The sequence below is a fragment of the Chiloscyllium plagiosum genome, unplaced genomic scaffold, assembly GCF_037043375.1.
Source record: "Chiloscyllium plagiosum isolate Xiang-an unplaced genomic scaffold, Cpla_swu_hap1 HiC_scaffold_44, whole genome shotgun sequence".
Lineage (NCBI taxonomy): Eukaryota > Metazoa > Chordata > Chondrichthyes > Orectolobiformes > Hemiscylliidae > Chiloscyllium > Chiloscyllium plagiosum.
In genome coordinates this window covers 16005941-16032970 of record NW_028270182.1, presented here as the reverse complement: position 1 = coordinate 16032970, position 27030 = coordinate 16005941, and the positions used below count along the sequence as shown (strand labels likewise).

The 27030-nt window shown below is 42.8% G+C and overlaps 1 protein-coding gene across 2 annotated transcripts; it reads left to right on the top strand.

Annotated features, from left to right (window-relative positions):
* The first annotated feature begins 10222 nt into the window (after positions 1–10222).
* Positions 10223–24668, top strand: LOC148137318 (putative G protein-coupled receptor 139). 2 transcript variants are annotated; one of them, XM_087982923.1, is made up of 3 exons: positions 10223–10319; positions 14511–15088; positions 24330–24668. In XM_087982923.1, exons 1-3 carry the CDS (start codon positions 10223–10225, stop codon positions 24666–24668), a joined length of 1014 nt encoding a protein of 337 aa, XP_087839049.1. The 2 variants fall into 2 exon arrangements, with proteins under 2 accessions (XP_087839049.1, XP_087839050.1); XM_087982924.1 differs by lacking the exon at positions 24330–24668 and having other exon boundaries at positions 14511–15403.
* Positions 24669–27030: the final 2362 nt, after the last annotated feature.

Sequence of the window (27030 nt, the reverse complement as noted above, 5' to 3'; positions counted from 1 at the left end):
GACTGCTAACTGATAATTCTGCTTAAGCTGCAGAAATAAGTACCCCCAGAGTGCTGCAAAAAGTGATTAGCAGACAATGCGCCCTTGAGAATACAGAAGTAACTCGACAAGATAAGAAAGTGCTAACATTTCTGGCTGACCTTCGGGTCCAGGTGTAGTAGTTCTATTTCGTGGGAAAAAGTGACCGAAACATTGGGACAAATTAACATTGTTTCCCAGTTAATATCATTGGACCAAGTAACTGCCAGTGAAGCAATATCATTTATTGATTGGTAATTGTTTGAACGGACTATGGGATTACACCCTTACACTGCTTTAAGAAAAGTATAAAAATGTCTTTGTAATAAGCTGGTCTGTGCAGCTCCTCCAAGGAATACGCAAGTGCTCAACCTCTGTGTTCCCGGATGCTCTGCGCCCGACCGTATGAAGAAATCAACAATGAAGTCTTAAACAGCCAGACCGATTGTGAGTGCTTATTGACCAATCGTGGAACCGAGAGACCCCGCTGGGGATCCAGATCTTCAGCCCTATCATTCCCTCCCTGCTCAGGTAAACATTGAGTTTGATACAGAGTAAAGCTCATTCAATGAGATCACAATCAAATAACTTAACGTCATATTTCAATAAGTCCTTGAGTAAAGTCATAATTTGACCCAAAAATACAGGGTGGTATGCATGTGCACACACACACACACACACACACATACACACACACACACACACATACACACACACACACGCAACTCGCTCACACAGGCACACAAGGACCCGAATGACCAAATATGTTGGGATTTCCATGTATGAAAGCTCTACAAAAGAATCCCTGGATGTCAGATGAACACAGGACATTCACACACCTGGGCCAGGCTCAAGACTCACCACCCTCCGACACTGAGAGGCTCCTGTATCACACTCCAGATTGCAATCAGAGGCTATGTTTGGGAACAGGGCAGAACAGCTGGGGTTAGGATGATTGTCCTCGTGGATGTTCAAAACCAGCAATCTAGCAGGAACTGATCAGCGACTCTGTGTGTGTGTGTGTAGGAGTGGCTGAGTATGTAGGTATGAGGTGTGTGTAAGATGAGGAGAATAAGAAGTGAGTTCAAATCAGCATCTCTCATTTGGTTATACCTTCCATTAATTTTTTTGATTGTGATATCATTGAGCAGTGCTTTGTCCAGAGGCTCACTGAAGATGTTACCTAATATGGTCTGAAAATGAACCTTCCAGCTCAGCGAGCAAACTTACATCCAGAACAACTTCTCCCATTTACTGATGCCCACCAATTCTCCCATTTACCCACACCTCTCCCATTTACTGATACCTTAGCCCAGTTCTACCATTTAAGGGTGCCCTACTCTAATTCTCCATTTTCATGGTGCCAAGCCCCAGTTCTCTAATTTAGTTCCACTGTGCACCAGTTCTTCCATTTAATATTTCTCTGTAACAATTCTCCCACTTAGTTGTCCGTTGCTAGAATTCTCGAATTTTGGATTTCCCTGCACAAATTCCCAAGTAACTGATCCTGCACAAATCTTCCCTTTCATCATGAATTGCACCAATTCTCCCGTTCAGTGTTGTCTTGACCCGTTTCTCCCAATTTGTCTGATATACACTTTCTGCAAAATTGTACCCTGCTCAATTTTGTTTTCATTTCGTGGTGCCTTGTGTGAATCTCCACTTTCCTGCTCATTTACAACATTTCTCCGACTTACTGATTCCCTGCCCGTGTTCTCCCATTTACAAATGCTTTTATTAGCACTCTGCAGCAACTCTCACATTTACTGATGCCCTGCACCAATTCTCCAACTCAGTATTTCTCAAGACCAATTCCCCCATTTTCTGATCTCCTGAACAATTTCTCCAATCAGTATTGCCCTACACTAATTCTCATATTTACTGATGAACCAGCCAATTGTCCCATTTAGAGGTGCCCTACTCTCATTCTCCCATTCAGTATTGCCTGACCTGATTTTCCCATTTCGTGCTACACTGCACCAATTCCCTCATTATCTGAGATATGGAAGCACTGTCAAATGGTCAGAACTGTGGGGAACGGATTCTTACAAGACGGTCAATATGGAGGCAATGCCTTATTATAAGAGGTTTATAACTGAAGGAGTGCCAGATAATTTCGGGCTGAGTACTCAGGTATTGCAGCACTATGACAGGGTCAAAACTGAAGGCGTGCCTCACTGTCAAAGGATCGGTGCTGAGGGACTGCATCATAGTCAGTCAATACTGAGGCAGTGCCTTTTTGTCAGAGGGTCCATTCTGAGGCTGTGCCTGTTTACATGGGGATCAGAATTGAGGGTGGGCCACACATTTAGAGGCTCAGTACTGATAGTGGAGCACAGTGAGAGAGCCAGTACTGAGGGAGCCCTCAGAATTGACTCTGACAGTGCTGCAATACCTCAGTATTGATCCTTTAATGGTGTAGCGTTCCAGCATCTCTGAGCCCATTAGTGTGAGGCACTGCCTCAGAACAGATTCTCTGACAATGAGGTGCACTGTTAGGAATGAACCTCGGACAATAAGGCCCTCCCTCAGTATTGAGGCTCAGATCATGAGGCAGTAGCCGATCGGCAGAGTGTCTGCCTAAGGCAGTGCCTTTTATTCAGAGGGACTCGTGAGAATGATGAACTGAGAAAGAAGTATTGTGGAAACAAAGCAGTACTGGTGAAATTAATCTTATTCTAAGTTGACAAATCCCCAGGTTACATGTTCAGAGCAATTAACGAAGGGAGCATGGTGATACTGGATGTGTTGGTGGCCAATATAGAAACTTGGGGACAGTATCTGCAGTTTGAAAGGGTGCAATAGACAATAGACAATAGGTGCAGGAGTAGGCCATTCTGCCCTTCGAGCCTGCACCACCATTAAATATGATCATGGCTGATCATCCTTAATCAGTATCCTGTTCCTGCTTTATCTCCATAACCCTTGATTCCACTATCCAGCTCTTGAGAGCACTATCCAGCTCTTTCTTAAATGAATCCAGAGACTGGGCCTCCACTGCCCTCTGGGGCAGAGCATTCCACACAGCCACCACTCTCTGGGTGAAGAAGTTTCTCCTCATCTCTGTCCTAAATGGTCTACCCCGTATTTTTAAGCTGTGTCCTCTGGTTCGGCACTCACCCATCAGCGGAAACATGTTTCCTGCCTCCAGAGTGTCCAATCCTTTCATAATCTTATACGTCTCAATCAGATCCCCTCTCAGTCTTCTAAACTCAAGGGTATACAAGCCCAGTCGCTCCAGTCTTTCAGTGTAAGGTAGTCCCGTCATTCCTGGAATTGATCTCGTGAACCTACGCTGCACTCCCTCAATAGCCAGAATGTCTTTCCTCAAATTTGGAGACCAGAACTGCACACAGTATTCCAGGTGTGGTCTCACCAGGGCCCTGTACAGCTGCAGAAGAACCTCTTTGCGTCTATACTCAATCCCTCTTGTTATGAAGGCCAGCATGCTATTAGCCTTCTTCACTGCCTGCTGTACCTGCAAGTTTACCTTCATTGACTGGTGTACAAGAACACCCAGATCTCTTTGTACTGCCACTTTACCTAAATTGATTCCATTTAGGTAGTAATCTGCCTTCCTGTTCTTGCCACCGAAGTGGATAACCATACATTTATCCACATTAAACTGCATCTGCCATGCATCTCACCACTCACCTAACCTGTCCAGGTCACCCTGTAATCTCCTAACATCCTCCTCACATTTCACGCTGCCACCCAGTTTAGTATCATCAGCAAATTTGCTGATGTTATTACTAATACCATCTTCTATATCATTAACATATATTGTAAAAAGCTGCGGTCCCAGCACTGATACCTGCAGTACCCCACTGGTCACTGCCTGCCATTCTGAAATGGAGCCGTATATCACTACTCTTTGTTTCCTATCAGCCAACCAACTTTCAATCCAAGCCAGTACCTTGCCCCCAATACCACGCGCCCTAACTTTGCTCACTCACCTCCTATGTGGGACTTTATCAAAAGCTTTCTGGAAGTCCAGGTACACTACATCTACTAGATCTCCCTCGTCCATCTTCAGAGTTATATCCTACTGTTTAAGAAGGGACGGAAGGAGAAAGTAGGGAATGTCGAATTTATGATACAATGTAAATAGTTGGAAATTAATGGTCTATTATAAAATATGTTGCCACCCAGATGCTGAGAAAATAACTGGGCAGGTTTAATGCAAATGTATGAATGGGAAATTATTTTTTAACAGCCTGCCAGTTGTCTTTGTGTGTGGATTATCCAAACAAAGTCGCTAATCTGCGGTGTAATCTGCGGTGTAATCTGCGGTGTAATCTGCGGTGTAATCTGCGGTGTAATCTGCGGTGTAATCTGCGGTGTAATCTGCGGTGAATGCAGGAAGCAACTAAATAACATTGGAACACAAGCATAATAAGTTGACTTCCATTAGAGTCATAGAGATGTACAGAATGGAAACAGATCTTTCAGTCCAACTCATCCATGCTGACCAGGTATCCGAGATAAACCCATTCCAATTTGCCAGCACATGGCGAATATCCCTCTAAACCCTTCCTATTCATATCCCCATTCAGATGCCTTTTAAATGCTGTAATTGTGCCAAGCCCCACCACTTGCCCTGGCAGCTCATTTTATACATGAACTACCCTCTTTATGAAAAAGTTGCCTCTCATGTCCCATTTAAATCTTTCCACTCTAACCTTAAACCTATGCCCTCTCGGTTTCGACTGTCATTTTGGTGCACCATTCAATAAGGTCATGGCTGATCTGATTTTAACCTCAACTCTACATTCCTGCATGTTCTGATTATCTTTCAATGCCTTCATCATCAACAGTCCACTTTTGCCTTATAAAATACTTAAAAATTCTCGAACCGCTGTCTTTTGAGGAAGGGAATTCCAAAGGCTCACTGCCTTCTGAGAGAAAAGATGTCACCTCATCTCTGCTTTAAAAGGGCACCATCTTGTTTTTAATGGACAACTACTTTAAACATTAAACTATGCATCTTGTAGATGGTGCACACTGCTGCTTCTGAGTGTCGGTGGTGGAGGGAGGGGATATTTGTGGATGTGGTGGCAATGAAGTGGGCTGCTTTGTCCTGGATGGTGAAAAGCTTCATGAACCTCCCTGCAGCTTCAGCCAACAGAGCTCGCAGGAGACTCCAGAGTCGGATAACTGGGGACAGTGCCAGTGACCCCGGGATGGGGAGTCGGGGGAAATCCATGATTATGTTATTTACTATATCTGGCAATTTCATCATGTTATGGGTGGTGTTCATTGCTTATTCCATCTTAAAACGATTTGATTACTTGGGATACCCAGTTCCTCTGTTAACATTTGTAAGTGAGATTGGCTTCATACTCCAACTCCTGAGTTGCTGCACAAACACCTTTATTTATGCAGTTACCCAGAGGAAATTCAGTGAAGAGTTGACAAATGGAATAATATATCCCTTCACAAAGTTGATCAAAGTAATTCGACGATGTTTACCTGCCAATGCCCAATGGCAGTCGGAATGCTCTCTGGACTCAGAATGCTCACTGTGTTTCTGTCCTGCACACTTTGCCTTTCCAGCTGCCTATTCCCCCCTGAACAACCTCCATGGAATCTGTCTGCACCATCATCACAGACAGTGCACCCAGATGCTCATGATTAGCTGCAGGACAGGCTTTCACACATGTCTCCATTGTTTCTTTCATCAATGGGTTTAAATTACGTTGATGTGTTTGTCATCAATGCCATCAATGGGGACATTGTTTATCCATGATAATTATTCATTTTTCTGGAACACGTATGATTTTGAATATCCATATGAAGCCCCATTTAATCTTTTCTATTCAGTTTGAAAAACAATGGCAATCTCTTGATTCTGCCCAACTCATTGAGTTTCCTCATGGTTTAGCCATATTCATGAATCAGTTCCCCACACTCTCTCTCTAATGTCCTCACACCTTTCCTGAAGTGGAGCACCAAAATCCAGGCACTACACTCTGGGCCAGGATACACTGTGTCCAATACACATTGAAAATAACCTCTGTGTTTCTTACATAGCCCAAGCAATAAAGCCTTGTGCACCCAATAACTTAATGCACGACTCTCTGCTGTCATCCTTCTAACCCTTTCTGAATACAGGCCCATTTGAACTAATCTCTCCTCCCACAGCAGTCCTACCATCCCCAGTATCAGACTGGTGTACATTTGCTGCATTTACTCTTTCATTTTAATTGAAGTGATTGATGCTGACACTGTGGTTGTGGTTACCACTTCTGTCTCACAGAACTAAGGACCTGCATTTGATTCCAGCCACAGGCGACTCTCTGTGTGGAGTTTGAACATCGTCCCCATGTCTGGCTGGGTTTGCTCTGGGTGCTACGGTTTCCTCCCACAATCCAAACATGTGCAGGTGTGTGGATTGGCCATGCTAATTTGTCCAAATTGTGTAGGATAGATGGTTTAGCCACGGGTAATGCAGGGATAGGGTCAGGTGTTGTTGGGGTTGGATGCTCCTTGGAGGGTTGGTGTGGACTGGATGGGCTGAATGGCCAGTTTCCACACTGTAGGGATTCTATGCCAATGCACAAAGCACTCAAGCCCCATTTCTGCTATAACCCCTTCCATATTGCCTGCTTTTATTATGTTGTTCCTTTGTGATCCTCTGTCCAAAATGAACCAATTGATACTTGTTACTGCCTCAGTGTTTTAAATTCTCCTGGTTTTTGCTCGCCACTGAAGGGGATGTTTTGAGTCTTTACAAATGGGAAAGGACCTGATGTAAAGTGCCAAGGCAGCAGGAAGACTGGGAACAATGAATATCTTTTACAACCTCAGAGAGGTCTCCCTCCCCAAATGAATGAGTGGCCCAGATCCTGTGGCCCTAGTCATGGGGAAACGTTGTGATGTCTGCTGCTTATGGAGAGCCACATTGGGACAACAAAATGAGATCTGAGTTACTTTGGAGCCACGGAATTGCCTGACACCAGATATGACTCCGGAGTTGGGGGAGGTCGGTGTGTGTAAACGTAGATGTTCCTGCTCAGGTCTGTCAGTGTGTAACCCTGTGTCGCTTCCCCTGTGTTTCCCTTGGGATTTATTTGGGGTTACAATGATCAGAGCCTGCTCGGCAGGGCAGCACTGTTCCTCAGGAGGAGGCTCCTACCCCTGCTGTACCTCAGGCTCGCTGGTGCCCTTGTACTTCCTGTGTCCCCAGATCTGCAGATACAATACCGACCTGTCCCTGTGTACTTGGGTCTTCTCAATAGCCTTCCCTCTTGCTCTCTATCCCCTCCCCCATTAACTCCTTTCCCCATCCCAGGATAAATAGTGCACATGACGTTAGAGACAAGCCAAGTGACAGTGAGTGTAAGACGTAGGGATGCCTACGATAGCGATGGCAGATTATATCATACTGAGGTGAGGATAAATGTCTTCACTCAGAGACTGCTGGTCCTGTGGAGTTCTCCACCATATAAAGCTTTGAAGACAATTCACTGAATATTCTTAAGACTGTAGCAGATCGATTTCTCGATCCTGAAGGTGTCAAGGGGGGGAGGGGACACAGCAGGAACATGGCAAAGGAACAATTACCATGAGATTGAATGGTTGAGCATGTTCAGTGGGCCGAATAGCTTACCCTCACATCTATTTTATAACACCACAAGACATAGGATCAGAAATTAGGCCATTCCGCCCATTGAGTCTGCTTTACCATTCGATCATGGCTGATAGGTTTCCCAGCGTCATTCGATTTGTCCCTGTAACCCTGGATTCCTTTGACAATCAGGAACCGATCTATCTCCGTCTGAAATGTACACAGTGATCTGGCCTCCAAAGCCATCTGTGGCATTGAATCCCACAGATTCCCCGCTCTCTGGCTGAAGAAGTGTCTCCTTAGCTCCGTTCTAAATACTCTTCCCTTTACTCTAAGGCTGTGCTCTCGGGTCCTAGTCTCTCTCATCAATGGAAACATCTTCCCAGCATCGACTCAGTCCAGGCCATTCGGTATTTTGTAAGTTTTAATTAGATCCTCCCTCATCCTTCTAAACCCTTGATTATATTACCGGAGTCCTCAATGATCCTCATACATTAAGCTTTTCATTTCTGGGACCATTCTCGTGAGCCTCCTCTGAACATGCTCCAGGGCCAGTCCATCCTTCCTGAGATATGGGGCCCAAAACTGCACTCAATACTCTGACTGTGGTCTGAAATAATTGAAGTGTGGTATTCCCTATGAAGTTTTTTCTCAGTTTCATGATCCTCTTACGTACCCACTCTCAGGCAGCGGTTCCCTGTTATAAATAGTACACTTTCAATCTTATTGAATTACACTTCTGTGAAAGTTTCATTAAGCCATTCACACCAATTGATTCCAGCCTTTACCTTTTCACGGGGACATTGGCCTGTGGCTACCTTTGTTTCTCATACTCTTGTTTAACAGTAGGAGACCATTTTCAAAACCGATAATCTTGGGGAATGAAACAGAATTTATGTTAATGATTCCCAGCCTTTTCAGACTCAAGGCCCACTTCAATGAGACAAATAATGCCACAGCACGTTCACTGTGTTTCAAATGCCAAGTGCAGTGTTGGAAGGGTGCACACGGGTGCCTCTGGAGATTGTGCCTGCTCTGTTGTAAGGGATGCTTGCTGTCAGTAGGTGCTACCTTCAATAATAGACCCCGAGGCTCTGGAGGAGATCGAAACACAAAGACAGATTCAATGCCCTGGTAAAGCAGCCACTGCCTCCCAAACATTCCACAGCACACTTCTCACCCTGACACCACATCCCAGTGTGCTGTGGCACACCAGTTGAAAAGCCGTGAGATCGATTGCTCAGGAAGGTCAACACCACCCTCTCTGCTTCCTTTTCCTTTGAAATCCTGGATGTAGATTATAAGATCCAAATTATTTATCAACTGTTGTTAACTTTATCCAGGGTGCTTTTCTTTCTGAGTATTAAATATTTTTTAAAAGTCAGATTCATGCCTTGAAGCCCTATTATTTTGACTAGTATTTACACTTTCCCACATGAATACAGACAGAAGGATGTTTTTAAGCATCTCGAACTTCTCCTGCCATTTGCTCTAAAGGGTATGTGTTCCATCTTGTGCCACTGTTCTGTTTCACAGACTTACGCACCTTTAGACATTCGAGTCTGTTTTGGTACCTTCATCTTTTCGCTCCATTGTTCATTTAATTCTGTATCAACTTCCAAAGCCTCACAAGCATCGGAGAGAAAATAAATCCTCATCTCCGTTTTAATGTCCACCCATTATTTTAATTATATATATATTTAACATTAAACTGTGTATCCTATAGATGGTACACACAGCCGGTGGTGGAGGGTCTGGGTGGGTGACGATGTGGTACCAATTAAGTTGGCTGCTTTTCCCTGGATGGTGTCAAGCTTCCCTGAGTGCTGTTGGAGCTGCACCCATTCAGACAAGTGGGGAGGATTCCATCACACTCCTGACGTTTACTTTGCAGATGTTAGAGAAGCTTTGGGGAGTCGGGACCTGAATTACTTAGTGAGGTTTTCCAAGCTTCTGACTTGCTGTTGGTAGTGTCCATCTCCCTGCAGCACGTGAAGTGCAGTAATTAAGAAGGCAGCTCATTCACACCTTCTGGAGAATAACTAGGGACAGGAAATTAATGCTTCCACGCCCAAAGACACCTTCATCCCAGAAGATATGAAATAAACCGTTGGATTTGTGTGGCTCATTCAGTTAAGTTTCTAGTCAAGGGCTCCAGGACATTGCTCGTGGGGAAATCAGTGACTGTAGCCTCATTGAACGTCCCCATTGAATGATGCCAACACTGAATCAGTCTATGTACTGACAACTAAATTCCTCTATTAACATTCTGTGCAATGTTCATTCTTATTTCCCACCGCTGATTTGTTTCAGAAGATACCTTTAATAGAATTGTTGGACATGGACTATTCTATTAATATGCTGATTTGGACAAACGCTTGGGGTTGTCGAGCAGGGATAGGGTTAACTGGTCAGGACACGCCCGCTCATGTACAAATACGCCTTACAATAGTTGTTGATTTCATTACTTTCGTTAGTGGCTGTAATTAAGCTCAGTAACTTGGGAATTGGTTTTCTGATCTGATGAATTCTTCCCCTTATAAATAATGAAAGTTTTCTCAATCTCTCAAAGAGAAAACTGGGTAATCCTTGTCAACAATCATCCAAATTACCATTATTTTCAAATGGGAAACCATGTCTCTTAGCTTTATGGTAAAGCTGAAGATTCTGTGGGTGATCACTGATATACAGAGGATTTACTACCCGGTCTTAGCTGCTGTTGGTGTCCCGGGTAAGTTGCATCCTGCAGATGAAATTCCAAAAAAAATGCAATTTAATCACGCGCAGCATTGTAAATTCTGTGTTACATTCTTTTTTGATCTTCCTTACGTTTCTGCAGTGAGTAGACATCAAGACGAATTCCATTTTTCTATAAGAATTCATTAACATCACGAGGCAAAACAATAAATAGTCTATCCATCTACCGTTTCTCTCTACCTCTCTTTCTTTTTTCTTTCTTTTTTCTCTCTTTCTTTTTTCTTTCTTTTTTCTCTCTCTTTTCTCTCTTTTTTCTCTCTCTCTTTCTTTATCTCTCTCTTTTTCGTTCTTTTTTCTCTCGCTTTCTCTTTCTTTTTTCTCTCTCGTTTCCTCTTTCCATTCATTCTCTCTTTTTCTTTTCCTTTTTTCTCTCTTTTTCTTTCTTTTTTCTCTGTTTTCTCTTCTCTCTCTCTTTCTCTTTCTGTTCTCTCTCCTTTGCATTCATTTTCTCTCTCTTTTTTCTCTCTCTTTATTTTTTCTCTTTTTCCTCTTTCTCTTTCTTTTTTCTTTCTCTTTCTTTGTGTTCTCTCTTTTCTTCACTCTTTAATTTTCGCTCTCTTTTATCTAGCTTTCTTTTTCACTCTTTTTTCTCTATTTCTTTCTTTTCTCTCTTTCTATTTTTCTCTTTCTTTGTTTTCTCTCCTTTTTCTCTTTCTTTTCTCTCTCTTTTGCATTCTTTTTCTCTCTCCCATTTTTCTCTCTTTTTTCTCTCTTTCTTTTACCACTTTCTCTTTCATTTTTCTCTCTCTTTCTTTGTTGTCTCTCTTTTTTTCACTCTTTCATTTTCACTCTCTTTTTTCTGGCTTTCTTTTTTCTCTCTTTTTTCTCTATTTCTTTCTTTTCTCTCTTTCTTTTCTCTCTTTTTCTCTCTTTCTCTTCCTTTTTCTCTCTCTTTTTCTTTCATTTTTCTCTCTCTTTCTCTCTTTCTCTCTTTTTCTCTTTCTTTTTTCTCCTTTCCTCTTTCCATTTTTTCTCTCTCTTTCTTTTCATTTTTTCTCTATTTCTTCTTTCTTTTTTCTCTCTGTTTTCTCTTCTCTCTTTTTCTTTGTCTTTTCTCTGTCTTTTGCATTCTTTTTCTCTCTCTTTTTTTCTCTCTTTCTTTTTCCACTTTCTCTTTCTTTTTTCTCTCTTTCTTTGTTGTCTCTCTTTTTTTCCACTCTTTCATTTTAGCTCTCTTTTTTCTGGCTTTCTTTTTCTCTTTTTTCTCTATTTCTTTCTTTTCTCGCTTATTATTTTTCTCTTTCTTTGTTTTCTCTCTTTTTCTCTTCCTTTTTTCTCTCTTTTTCTCTTCTCTCTCTTTCTCTTTCTTTTTTCTCTCTTTCTCTTCCTTTTTCTCTCTCTCCTAATTTTTTTCTCTCTTTCTTTGTTTTCACTGTTTCTTTGTTTTCTCTCTTTTTCTCTCTTTGTTCTCTCTTTTTCTCTCCTTGTTCTCTCTTTCTTTTCTTTTTTCTCTTCCTTTGTTTTCTCTCTTTTTTCTCTTTCTTTTTCTCTCTTTCTTTGTTTTCTCTCTTTTTTCACTCTTTCATTTTCTCCCTTTCTTTTTTCTCTCTTCCTTTTTCCTCTTTTGTCTCACTTTCTTTTTCTCTCTCTTTCTTTGTTATCTTTCTTTTTTTCTCTCTTTCTCTCTCTTTCTCTACTCACTCTCTCTTTCTCTTTTTTCTCTATCTCTTTCTCTTTCTTTTTCTCTGTCTCTTTATTTTTTCTCTCTTCTCTCTTTCTTTTTTCTGTCTTTCATTGTTTTCTCTCTTTATTTTTCCTCTCTTTCTCCTTCCCTCTTTCTCTCTTTCTTTTTTCTCTCTTTATTTTTATCTCTCCTTTTTCTCTCTGTTTCTCTGTTTCTTTTTCTCTCTTTCTTTGTCTTCACTCTTTTCTCTCTCTCTCTTTGTCTTCTCTCTCTTTATCTTTCTTTTTTTTCTCTCTTTATCTTTCTTTTCTCTATCTTTTTTCTCTCTCTTTATTTTTTCTCTCTTTCTTTTTCTCTGTCTCTTTTATTGTTTTCTCACTTTCATTTTTCTGTCTTTCATTGTTTTCTGTCTTTATTTTTCATCACTTTCTTTTTCTCTCTTTTTCTCTTTCTTTTTTCTCTCTCTTTCTCTTTCCTTTTTTCTCTCTATCTTTCTCTCTCTTTTTATCTCTTTCTTTTCTCTCTCTTTTCTCTCTCTCTCATTTCCCTCTCTTTTTTCTCTCTCTTTCTTTTATCTCTCTTTTTTCTCTCTTTCACTTGTCTCTCTCTTTTCTCTCTCTTTATTTTTCTCTCTTTACTCGCTCTCTCTTTTTTCTATCTTTCTTTTCTCTCTCTCTTTTCACTCTCTTTCTTTTTTCTCTCTCTTTCTTTTTTCTCTCTTTCACTTGTCTCTCTCTTTTCTCTCTCTTTGTTTTTCTCTCTTTACTCGCTCTCTCTTTTTTCTATCTTTCTTTTCTCTCTCTCTTTTTAACTCTTTCTTTTTTCTCTCTCATTCTTTTTTCTCTCTTTCTTTTTCTCTTTCTTTTTTCACTTTTTCTCGCTTTCTTTTTTCTCTCTTTTTTCTTTCTCTTTTTTCTCTTTTTTCTCAATCTTCCTTTGTTTTCTTTCGTTTTCATCTCGTTCTTTTTTCTCATTCTTTTTTCTTTCATTTTTCACTCTCTTACTTTTTTCTCACTCTTACTTTTTCTCTCTTTTTCTTTTTTCTCTCTTTCTTTTTCTCTTTTTCTTTTTCTCTTTCTTTTTTCACTTTTTCACTCTTTCTTTTTTCTCTCTTTTTTCTCTTTTTCTCTTTTTTCTCACTCTTTCTTTGTTTTCTTTCTTTTTCCTCTCGTTCTTTTTTCTCTCATTATTTTTTCTTTCTTTTTTCTCACTCTTACTTTTTCTCTCTTTTTCTTTTTTCTCTCTTTCTTTCCTCCTTTCTCACTGTTTTTCATTCATTCTCTTTTCCTCTTTATTTCTTTCTTAATCGCTATTGAGAGTTTTCCCTCTAAGGATTGAATGAGATTGGAGTTAAAGAAAAGTTAATGACAATTAATAAAAGTTATCAATGACCTACTTGAATGGAGCAAAATATCTAAATGTCTGAATCGCTCATTTCTGTGACAGTATTTCTGCATGTGTTGGTAAATTTGGCTTCAGATTGCAAATTTTGTATTTACTTAAACTTTTGCTTGTTTCAACCCCGTTTCACTGATCCATGTATTGTGGCTAAACTCAACATAATTTCCCTTTAATTTGGCCATTTAATAAGGAATCTCTGAGACAATCAGTACTGAAACAATAATTTCAACTTTATTAAGATCCCTCAAGTAACCAAGTATAATCCATGCAACCCAACTTAGTTACTACCCGCTTTGGATTTCAACCAACAGTGGTCTGTCTCTGGAAGTGTCCAGGATTCAATCCCTGTACCGTGTTATTAATTGAAGTTCTGCAACTGAGTTGTTCTGCTGTTGGATTCTCACACAATTTTCTGTCTTTCACGTTTGTGCTGTACATTATTGATGATTCAATAGGTTTTTTCATCCCAAATATAGATTATATTTTCGGCCATCTCAAGTCTATACTTTGCCTTCTCAACAAAAGTAACTCCTTTGTTCCTTGTTTCATTCAGGGTTAGCTGCTTAAAACATACATTTTCCTACAATTACACTCTTTACTTCAGAACTTTACCACTGCCGGCAGGTCATAATTGTCCCTTTGTCACGAGGCAGCAAATTCTCAAGCAGGTATTATCTCCCCTTTGGTATTTGTAACCCCTTCTTCCCAGGGATGTGTAACTCACATGTAACTGCTTTTACAACAGCTTCTCATTGTCCCTTTTGTCTGAAGAAACACTTTATTCGAGAGACATCATTGCTCCTCTCCATATTTAACAGGTTATTTGTTCTTTCAATCTATGAACAGTTTTCAAAGTCGTGAAGTTTATATTGTCACAGACACCTTTGTGTTTTAGACTTCAGCGTTTCCAATGATTTTGACTACACGCTATTTCCATTGCCTGACAGGTAAAATAGTTAGAATCCTTTCTGAATGGAATTATAAAATGCAAATTTGTGGTAGATTTGTGGTTTAGTTTTGCAAAAACATTGGATACTCATTAATAATTTGCTTTAATATTTTACTGGAAATAAAGGAAAAAGATCATTTCTGCTCTATACCTGAGCAATAAATTATTACATTTGTTCCTCTTCTTTCAAGTTAATCTGATTACAATTATGATCCTGGTTCGGGGGATGTGTGGCCTTTCCAAATGTGTTACTCATTACCTGGTGGCTATGGCAGTGGCGGATCTACTGGTCATTATCTTCGATCTGATACTACGACAAATTCCTATCACATATCGGGAGGAGTTTCAATTTGTACATACTCTCCACGTGTGCAACATCCACGCAGTTCTGCTTTATGCAGCCACAGACTGCTCTGTCTGGTTCACGGTCACGTTCACCTTTGATCGGTTTGTGGCCATATGTTGCCAAAAGCTGAGAAGTAAACATTGCACCAAGAAAACAGCGGGTGTGGTTTTAGGAACAGTGACTGTGCTGAGTTGTTTGAAGAACATTTTCTGGTATTTCATGTATTACAAGCGATATTGGCTTTCTAATAGTCCATGGTTTTGTAAAGTGTCTCAAAATGTATTTACTTCAGTTGTCTGGACTATTGTTGAATTAATGCATTACATCATAACACCATTCATTCCATTTATTTTGATTCTACTGTTAAACACATTGACAGTCAGAAACATTATATTAGCCAACAGAGCTCGCAGGAGACTCCGGGCTCAGACGACTGGGGACAGTGTCAGTGACCCAGAGATGGGGAGTCGGAGGAAATCCATGATTATGTTATTTATTATATCTGGAAATTTCATCATGTTATGGGTGGTGTTCATTGCTTATTCCATACTGAAACGCTTTGATTACTTGGGATACCCAGTTCCTCTGCCAACATTTGTAAGAGAGATTGGCTTCATGCTCCAGCTCCTGAGTTGCTGCACAAACACCTTTATTTATGCAGTTACCCAGAGGAAATTCAGGGAAGCGATGAAGAATGGAATAATGTATCCTTTCACAAGGTTGGTTAAGGTAATGTGATGAAACTTCAAGCCAACGTTCAACGTTAATACACCATTTTGTTAGATTATTGGTCCAATTACTTTTTAAAAACAATTTGAAGTTCAGATCAGTGTTGTAACCGTGACTGTTCCTGTTTTATTCACTGGAGTGGTGAAGCATGAGGAGAAGAGCTTTACATTATTGGAGGATGTAAACCCCTGGTCAGAAGGTCAGACTGTGTCCAATGGAATTCAGTCGGGATCAATGTGATGTGAGGTACTTGGACAGGACAAACAAGGCGAGGGAATACAGAATGAACAGATGGACGGGAACAACATAGAATCAAGGTGAATGTTTCCCAACCTTTTCAGTCTCATGGCCCACTTCAATGAGACGACACACCCTCTTTCTCTTAAATCACGAGCATAGTATCAGATCCTTGGAAGCACAGCAGATCAGAGGGACATTGATGTGCACCATCCTTAATTCCTTAAGGTGTCAGTCGGGTGGATAAAGTGTTTGCAAAGGCATGTGGAATACTTGCCTTTGTTAGTCCAGACTTAGAATTTAATCGCAGAGAAGTGATGGTGGAACAATCTTAAACACTGATTCGATCTTAGCTCATGTAAGATGTGCAGTTCTAGAATCCACATTTTAAAAGGGCTGTGATGGTACGAGAGAAGGCGGAGAAGGCAGTTACTGGGATGTTGCCTGGGCTGGAGAGTTTCAGTTCAAAGATAGATTTGGACAGACTGTTTTTTTTCCTGAGAGCAGTGGAGATTGATAGGGGATATCACTGATATGTGTCAAATTATGAGGGGCATAGATAGAGTAGTCAGAAAAAAAACATTTTCTCCTTGAAAGAGGGATCAATGACCGATGACGTTGATTTAAGTTAATGAGCAGGAGGTTTACACGAAATGTGAGTAAACGCGTTTCATCCAGTGGGTGGTGGGAGTCTGAAACTCGCTGCATGTATGTTCTCTGAACACAGAAACCCAGTTAATATTTAAGATGTGTTTAGATATGATCCCTGGAATGGTAGGTCTAACATATGAGGAACGGCTGAGGATCCTGGGATTGTATTCATTGGAGTTTAGAAGATTAAGGGGAGATCTAATAGAAACTTACAAGATAATACATGGCTTGGAGAGGGTGGACGCTAGAAATTGTTTCCGTTAGGTGAGGAGACTAGGACCTGTGGACACAGCCTTAGAATTGGAGGGGGTAAATTCAGAACAGAAATGCGGAGACATTTCTTCAGCCAGAGAGTGGTGGGCCTGTGGAATTCATTGCCACAGAGTGCAGTGGAGGCTGGGACGCTAAATGTCTTCAAGGCAGAAATTGATAAATTCTTGATGTCACAAGGAATTAAGGGCTACGGGGAGAATGCGAGGAAGTGGAGTTGAAATGCCCATCAGCCATGATTGAATGGCGGAGTGGACTCGATGGGCCGAATGGCCTTACTTCCGCTCCTATGTCGTATGGTCTTATGGTCTTATGATATGCCCCTACAATGTCAAAGAACGCAAGGCTATGTGCCAAGTGCTGGAAATTTGGATTCGAACAGTAAAATGAATGTTTTGACAGACACAGGATTAAATGTAGACAAAGAAAGCATGAGTGGGTGGAGCCAGGCTCACACATATCCAGGGTTTTTGCTTTTTACTTTCACAAGTAGAAGACGGATTTTTTTGGATTTGAAGCTGCTATCATACATCTTTCTTTTCTGTAGCTGGAAAAAGCTGTAGTTCCCTCTCTACTGCTGGATTCATTCTGTTGGTGTTCCTTCTCCTAGTCTAAGGAGACAGCAAGTGAAAGAAATCTTTGTGTGCTGAATTGGCCTTTGCGAAGGGTGTGTTTATATGGGATGCTGCTATATTGGAACTGTTGGGGAGTAGTCGTTAAACAATATTTTATTTTGTTAAGTATTTCAGTGAAGCTAAAATTGTGTAATTTATTTCTTGTATTTCTTTGTATTTTAACTGTGGTGTAATAATAAAATGTTTTCCTGAAAGCCTGGGTGTTTGACCAAGTGAATCACATCTGAAATGCAGCACCTTACACATACCTTTAAGAGAAAGGTTAAGGTCCAGGCTATCTCCGTGATATGTTTATAGAGGGTTTGATCTGATCCATAACAAGACTCGCTGAATTGTTACAGCACAGAAGGAGGCCATTCAAATGTTGTGTCTGTGCTGGCTCTGAGAAAGAACAATTCACTTAGTGACACTCCATCGTGTCAGTTAATGATCCCATTCTCTCCCAGATGTCTCAGTTGGATTTCCCTCCACCATTATCTGAGGCAGTGCATCCTGATACAAATGATTAGCTGGAGGATCATTTTGTCTTATGTCTCCATTGTTTCTTTCCCCAGTGGTTTCCATTCTGTGTTTATGTGTGTGGGAACCTGCCATCATGGGGAGCAGGATTTTTTCAACGTTTCTGTTCGGATGCCTCATTATTTGAGAACTTAATTAAACCTTCTGCCTGAAGAGCAATGCCCATCCCTCAATTCTTTGTGCTCAAGTCTCCATTGCAGTAAAAACCAGGCACTACACTCTGTGCCAGGAGATACTGTGTCTGATACCTCCCTGTTTCTCACATGCCCCTGGTAATAAAGCCTTGGGTTTCCAACAACACCATGACTGACTCTTTGCCTCCCATCCTTCTAAATGCTGTTGTACCCAGGCCCAGTTGTACCAATCTCTCCTCATACAGCAGCCCTGCCCTCCCTGATATCAGCCTGGTGTACATTTACTGCACTCCCTCTTCCACCTTTAATGACAAATGTACAAACTGCTCAGGCTCTGCTTCTCCTGTAACCCCTTTAGAATTGTCTGCTCTTTATTATATTGTCCCTTTGTAATCCTCTGACCAAAATGAACCAATTGATACGTGTTACTGCCTCAGTGTTTTAAATTCCCCAGGTCTCTGCTCGTATCTGAAGGGGATATTTTGGGTCTTTACAATTGGGAAAGGACCTGATGATAAGTGTCGAGGTAGCTGGAAGACTGGGGACTATGAACATTTTTACAACCTCAGTGGGGGGGCACCCTCCCAAATGAATGAATGGCCCAGGTGCTGTGATCCCAGTCACGGAGCAACATTGAACGTTGTGATGTCTGCTGCTTATGGAAAACCACACTGGGACAACAAAAGGAGAGCTGAGTTACTTTGGAGCCTGGAAATTGCCTGACACCAGATATGACTTCTCGGTGGGTGGGGGAGGGAGGGTGGGGGGGGGGAGTGGTGGTTCTGTGTATGTCAACGTCAATGTTCCTTCTCATGTCTGTCAGTGTGTAACCCTGTGTCACTTCCCCTGTGTTTCCCTTGGGACTTATTTGGGGTTACAATGATCAGAACCTGCTCAGCAGGGCAGCACTGTTCCTCAGGAGAACACTCCAAACCCTCCTGCACCTCGGGCTCACGGGTGCCCTCAGACTTCATTTTGAAAAACATCATTTCTGGGATGAGGCTGTCATTTCCTGCCTCTCCCTAGTTACCCCGGGGGTCCACATTGCTTTGGGGTGGGGGCCACATGTAGGCCAGACCAGGTAAGGAGGGTAGGTTCCTTCCCGAAAGTTAGTGATCCCAACACGGTTTTCAAACGATTGTTAGATTTTTATTGAATTCCCATGCCACCGTTTGCTGAGGCAGAATTAGAGCCCAGGTCCATGGTGAATTAAATCCCCCGAGGCCGGTATCCCATCACCAAGTCACCGTTTATTTCCTGACCCTGGTCCAGCTTCCTCAGAGCCAGCTCTCAGATTGTACAGAACCCCCCCGACAGTATGTGGATGGTCCAACTAGAGGAGGGGCCATACTGGGCTTGGTACTGGCTAATGAGCCTGTCCATGTGACTAACCTTTCAGTGGGAGAGCATTCTGGAAACAGTGAACTCCTTACATTTCAGATGGCTATGAACAAGGATAAGTCAGGACCTTGAGGCATGTCACTAAATTGGGTGAAGGGAAATTTATGTCAATATCAGTTGGGAGTTAGGGAGTATTAATTGGGAGGAGCTGTGATCAGGCCAGTATACATTTGAATGTGGGAGTTCTTTAAACACCTGCTGTTCAGAGTTTAAGACCAACATGTTCCAGTAAGGAGGAGGATCAAGGATGGTAAGATTAAGGGACCCTTGGATAATGTGGTTTGCTGTGAATTTAGTCAAAGGGAAAACAGAAGCACACCTGAGGATGAGGAAGCTAAAATCAGACAGGGGCCATGAGGAATATAAAGAAAGCTGGAAAAAACTCTTGCAGGGAATTAGGAGAGCAAGAAGGGGCCAGAAATGATCTTGGCATATCAGGTTATAGACAATCCCAAGGCATTCTGTTGATGGATATTTTGTTCCACAAATCCGGATGACACAAGTTTCTGTACAACGGTAGATGCTTTACTATCGGAGAGCCAGTGAGAGATTCTCAATGTCCCCAAAAGTAGTTGTGTGTCTACTTGTGGTGACCCTTCTCCATGAATCTCTGCTCTACACACAAAGATAGTATTTTTTATCGGAATCAAAAAGTCTATAAGTCACATGGTCGACTGTTGTTGCATTGTTGATGGCAGGCAATTATTATTTTACAATGCCCAGTGATTGTCGATGTCCTGTGATAATGAGTGGATGGATTACAGGGACTGGTTATCGTATTCTTCATAATAGTGCTTTGATGGGAAGAGATTACAACAGAAGGGCTTTCCTGTTCTCAATGGGGGATTCACATGCCTATGTTAATAGGGAAAAGAACCAAAATAATGGGAGCAGGAGGCAGTTAATAGGGTTATGGCCAAGGCTATCAGTCTTGTCCAGGGAGAACAAATACCTTTGCCTGAGGCTGCAAGTTATGGCTCCTGAGGAATCAGTTCTCTGAGAGTCAGCCAGATCCCTGACTGAAATGTCCTGTCTCAATTTGTAAGAGGGCAGACATGCAATTGATACTGCACTGAGTCCTCTTAGCAATGGAATGCTTAGCCTTTGAGTCCCTAGTATGCCATGAGAAACAAGTAAAAGATGGAACTGATCCCTTTGTGGCTTTCTAACTGTCTCATTCCCTCCTACTGATCATTCGATGATCAACCAGGTCCCGTCAGAGTCTATAACGATAACATTCGGACAACAGTGGCCATAAGTACCAGAGCACGAGAATGCAGACGATTACAATTAGTATTGTAATTCCGATATGTACCAGCAGGCCTCCCAGTCCTCCAAGGACGCCTCCTGATGACCATTACTAGACATATTGTCAATAGTTTGGACAGTCTGGATTTCCTGTGTGATGTGTTTAGGGAGGTCAGTGATGTTCGTGGGTTCATCAGGGATGTAAGTGCAGCACTCTGCCCCAACAGTAGCACAGGTGCCGCCCTCCTTAGCTAGCAGGAAGTCCAGGGAAAAATGATTCTGGAGGGCCACAGTCCAAACCGCAAGTAGTTCTGCATTAGTTTCAGTTAAGGCACTAGCCATATCATTGGCGACCCTTTCCCATACGGTCCTGAGCTGACTAAGTTCTTTGTCATGCAAATAGATTCCCGTCGAGGGAGAGAACATTCCCACCCAGGTGAGGAACCCGGCAAGTGACCGTCTGGGTCTCAGGAGTGAGGGCAAGGTCAGAATGCAGGGTACTACACACCCCATGTCACACAAAACCCCTCCAATTGGAGGGAAGCCTCCAGAGGTAGACTTTTAACCCGCAAATAAAGTATGTGCCATTGTAAGCAGTCAAGGTAAGCACCGCACGCAAAACACACACACACACAGACACACACAGACACACACACACAGACACAGACACACACACACACACACCCTCACACACAGACCACACACACACAGACACACAGATACACACCCACACACACAGACCACACACACACAGACACACACACCCACACACACAGACCACACACACACAGACACACACACCCACACACAGACACACAGATACACACACACAGACCACACACACACAGGCACACACACCCACACACAGACCACACACACAGACACACAGATACACACACACAGACACAGACACACACACAGACACACACACCCACACACAGACCACACACAGATACACACACACAGACACGGACACACACACAGACACCCACACACAGACACACACACAGACGCATACAGACACACAGACACACACACAGTCACACACGGACACCCACACACAGACATGCACGTGCACACACACACCCTGGGAGTAGGGTTATTCCAGAGGTAGCCTGATGTTCTCTTGTGGCTGGCAGACCAATCAAATACAAAGTGCCGATATTCTGTTAAATTCTGAATAGGTTCGACCCAGGGGGTGGCAGAAGAGTGTTCACTTGTTCACACATAAGTACCTTTAGAAGGCTTCCCTTCCCTCCTGAAACAAATGGTGTAGTCGATGGTGCTGTTGAGACCTACAAGGGAGGGGGGCCTATGCGGTTGGTTGTAATTCAGGTGGTGATACCAGTCCCTGAATGAGGTCAGATTATACCCTTCCAACTGTAATTCCCGTGCGTTATCGGTGTTAGCAGGATCACTGGTAAAGTTGTGACGCAGTAGCCATTCAGCCAATTTGTGTCAGTGAAAAGGTATGGGCCACAAAGGGATTGCCCCCCGAATGGGTGGTGTGTGGGGACATACCCAGCAGTGGGTGTCTCTCCCCATTACATGGGCTGTCTGGAAGGCCAGGTCCGAAAAGCTATTATGTTTGGGGGTGTCAGTTTGAAATCCATCTGTTCTCAAGGCTCCATTTCCCAAAGTCCCCAATGTCACAAGTATGGAAAATATCTTTGTCCTTAATCGGTGTTGGTTTCCAGGCTGACTCTTTGGCAGTCGGTTCTGTGTACCCATCAAGGCTACTCTTTTACCTTCACAGCCGTGGGGGTGGTCAGCAGCACCTGGAACAGTCCTCTCCATCTTGGTCCCAGCTTCTTTCATTCCCAGTCCTTTATCAGCAGCAGGGTAGTCCCCTTCAGGCAAATCACCGCGCTCTCGGTAAGCCTGGCGTACCTGCAAATGCAAACTTTGGAGAGATTTGGTTAGCCCCTGCAGGTATGCCCCCACCTCCTCTCCCAGGGTGTTCATTTCAAGTCTTTCAGGGAGGGGTCTATCCCAGGTCCTCATGGGGTCTTCACAGGCTTCCCATAAACCACCTCAGCAGGAGACTGACCGGTTTTGCTCGAAGGGGTAACTCTCATGTGGAACAGGGCCAACCTAGGCCTGTTTCCTGTTTTAGCTTTGCCAGCTTTCTTTTTGGGTACGATTTGCCCATTCCACCACCCCAGCTGCGTTTGGGTGGGGGTTACAGTGGAATTGTTGTTTATCGCTAATTCCCTGTAAATCCCCTGGTTAATTTTAGCCACGGAGTGTGGCCCATTGTCTGAGCTAATGGTCTCCGGGAGTCCATCGTGGGGAATTATTTCCCTCAGTAGTTTTTTTTACCACCGTTGTAGTCATGTTGTCCTTTGTTGGGATGGCCTCAATCCATCTGCTGAAGGCATCTACTATTACCACCCAATACTTATAACATTGTAATCTGGCAAGTTCTATAAAGTCTAGTTGTAAACAATAGAACGTCTAGGGAGCACCCCATCTATGACCATAGTCTGTATTCCTCTACAGGGATGTGCCCCAGTAAGTGTCGTATCTCTCCTACATCTGGCGTACCCGTCCTTATCCTTTTTGTGATCAGGTGTTGCTGTGAGCCCAATGGGACCAGGAAAGCGGGGTGTAAGGCTGCCTGCTTGCGTGTTGCCCTTGGAGACCCTGTCACCAGTGCAAGCTGAACATTTGATCACCGCTAGGCTGGATGATCACTATGAGGCCTGCAAAAGATTATACACAAAAACAGCGTTACTAATGGGTTGCCCCGTGGAGGTTAAAAATCCCCTGTGCTCCCATAACGTGTTGTAGTCATGGACAATACCGAAAGCCTAGCCAGAGTCCGTACAAATATCGGCCGATTTCCCCTCCGCCAAAATGCAAGTCTGAGTGAGGGCAAACAATTCAGCCTTCCGGGCTGAGTGAAGAATCAAATGCTGCGTGCTCAATTATTTCAGGATCCGTGGCAATTGCATTTCCGGAACATCGCCGACCTGTGGGCCATCCGTGTAATGCGGAACTACTTTCGGTTAGGACTGTGGCCCTCCAGAATCATTTGGCCCTGGACTTCCTGCTAGCCAAGGAGGGTGACACCTGTGCTACTGTTGGGGCAGAGTGCTGCACCTCCATCCCTGATGAACCCACTAACATCACTGACCTCCCTAAACACATCACACAGGAAATCCAGACTATCCAAACTATTGACAATATGTCTGGCAATGGCTTGGAAGGGTGGTCACTAAGAGGCGTCCTTGGAGGACTGGGAGGCCTGCTGGTACATATCAGAATTACAATACTAATTGGAGGGCTGCGCATTTTGAGAGGTTGAGGCGGTCAATATTGGAAGTAAAGATGTCGAGGGTGGGTAACAGACCAGCACGTGGTATCCAGGTACATTGGACATTGGTGAAGGGGTCCAATGGAGGTGGAATTGTAAAACCTGCGCACACACCTTCCCCCTCACCTCCATCCAAGGCCCCAAAGGAGTCTTCCACATCCATCAAAGTTTCATCTGCACATCCACCAATGTCACTTATTGTATCCGTTGCTCCCAATGCGGTCTCCTCTACATTGAGAAGACTGGACGCCTCCTCGCAGAGCGCTTTAGGGAACATCTCCAGGACACCGGCACCAATCAAACCCACCATCCCGTGGCCCAACATTTCAACTCCCCCTCCCAGTCTGCCAAGGACATGCAAGTCCTGGGCCCCCTATATCGCCATTCCCTCACCACCCAACGCCTGGAGGAAGAACAATTCATATTCTGCCTCGGGACCCTCCAACCCCATGGCATCAATGTGGATTTCACCAGTTTCCCCATTTCTCCTCCCCTCACCTTATCCCAGTTCCAATCTTCAGTGTCAGGGTCAAGGTGAGAACCCCAAAGATCAGGAGATGGAAAACCGAAGGAAATCCATGATTTTGCTGTTTGTTATCTCGGGAAATTTCATGTTGCAATGGGCCGTCTTCATCATCTCTTCCATATGGAGACGCTTGGATTACTTGGGATATCCTATTTCTCTGCCTACCTTTGTCCCAGAAATTGGCTCAATGTTGCAACTCCTGAGTTGCTGCACAAACACCTTTATTTATGTAATTACTCAGAGGAAGTTCAAGGAGGAACTGAGGAATGGAGTCAAGTATCCCCTGGCAATGATCGTCAGGTTGTGTCAATGGCTGAGGCCAACACTTTCTTGAAAAAACGGTTGTGTCCCGCCCCACAGAATGCTCTGAAGAAAACCTTCAATTATGTTTTGCCCCTTTCTAAAATCTTCATTAATGAATTCATACTAGACCATTCGAAATAGGAGTAGGCCATTCGGCCCCTCAAACTTGCTGCACCATTCAATAAGTTCATGGCTGATCCAACATTCCTCATGCCCACCTTTCTGCCTTTTCTCTGTTATCCTTGAATTCCTGAGTCATCCATAACTTCTCCAACTCAGCCTTAAATATATGTGGGAAATCAGCCCCCACAGCCTTCCAAAGGTTCATAACTCTCTGAGGAAAGAAACTCCTCCTCATCTCAGTCTTAAATTGATGGTCTTCTATTTGAGACAGAGTTCTCTTGTCTTGGACTCTGCCATAAAGGGAAACATCCTCTTAGCATTTATCCTGTCAAGCTCCTTCAGAATCCTATACCTTTCAATGAGACCACCTTTCATTCTTAAAAACTCTTTGAGAAAAGTTGCAAGGTGTTCAATCTCTGCTCCTGAGACAATCCCTCCATTGCAGGGATGATCCTTGCATGCCTTGTCTGAACTGCCTCTGATGAATGCAGTTGCAGGAAGACTTCCCTACTCTTACATAAGGACTGACATTCTATTCACATTCTTGATTACCTGCTGCATCCGTTTAAAGAGTTTAGGAGTTTGTACACCTCGGTAATTTCTAACTTCACTTCTCTCTGCGATCAGCTACACCCTGCTCAACAGATGTACCCTGTTAACTGTTGCAAACAGAGAGTCAGACAGCACAGAAACATGTCTATGCTAAACACCAAGCACCAAAGCATATTAATTCCATTTACCAGCACTTGGTCTATGACTGACAATGTCCTGGCATTTGAAGTGCGTGTCCAGATGCTTCTTAAGTGTAGTGAGAGTACCTGCCTCTACCACCTTCTCAAGCAATGTGTTTGATATTTCTACCACTGTCTCAGGGTGAAAAATGATTTTCTCATAGTCCCTCTGAGCCACTTACTCCCCACCTTAAACCTATGCCCTCTGGTCTTAGACATGTCTGCCATCGAGGTACAATTCTCACGGATTCTCATGATTGACCCTACCTATGCCTCTCATAATTTTGTGTACCTCAGTCAGATCCCCCTTAGCCTCTTCTGCCAGAGGGAAAACAAATTCAGCCGGTAGGAGCGTAAACCCCGACCAGGGACAAAGACTCGGGAGGCAGACAGGATTCAGGAACGCGGCAGATTTTCAGTCAAGCAACATCCAGCTAATGCAGGGAGAGGGTCAAACTGTCTTCCCCGAATCTGACCTTGATGTCAGAACCCAATCGTTCTCTTAATCTACTGTTCAGACTGGAAAATAGTTCAATGATATATTCTGATTTTTACTGTGAAATACGGCATTTTCATACATTTTGCGCTACAATAATCACACAGAACATGGTCACCGTGTCCATCCCTTTTTTTCCATACACCCAATCCTGTGAAATACCTAATCAATGATGGGCATTCCTATGTATATCCCCAGCTTTCCATGAAATCATGGTGTTTAACAAACACTGTAATCTCCAGGCCTGGGTCTCTTTCTATGCAGGAGAAAGTGAGGACTGCAGATGCTGGAGATCAGAGCTGAAAATGTGTTGCTGGAAAAGTGCAGCAGGTCAGGCAGCCTCCAAGGAACAGGAGAATCAATGTTTCGGGCATAAGCCCTTCTTCAGGAATCTCTTTCTATGCATCCTATTAATTAACATTCCAAAGTTACTGGTTATACTCTTTCCGGTCTCTCCCAGACTTTTGGATTTCTAAGGTTTGCTTCTGTAAGGTTTGCAGCACTAATTTTCCACCATAAAGTTAGCTGTATTTTTAACTACTAAATTGCAAACAATTTATTTCATTCAGTAAGAGATAAGGAAACATTTTATGAGAATGATTACATTTCACATCTAGTTTCCAATGCTTTTCTCCTAATGCTTCTGTTGTATTTTAGTTATATGTGTGTATGTATAATTATGTTCAATTCTATCTCTATGATTATCTGATGAGTCTCTAACTAGAAACTATTTCTAGTTAATAACTTCAAAGAAACAATTGATTACTTCAAAATAACTTTAGCTATTGTTTTCATAATGAGTTTGCCTGAGTGTTTCATTGGCTGAGATTTACAGCTCTTGTTCTAACTGATGCTGTTCACCTAATGGGACAATATCCTTTCATTAATGAGGCTGAAATCAATCACTTGTTGTATTTTATTGAACTTGTATCTAATCTTAGATATCGTCTTATCAAATTGTCTTGGATGGTTGCTTATAGGGTATTCCATTCACCTTGGAGTGACGCTGTTCAAAGGCACCATGATGTTTCACTTCAATGCTG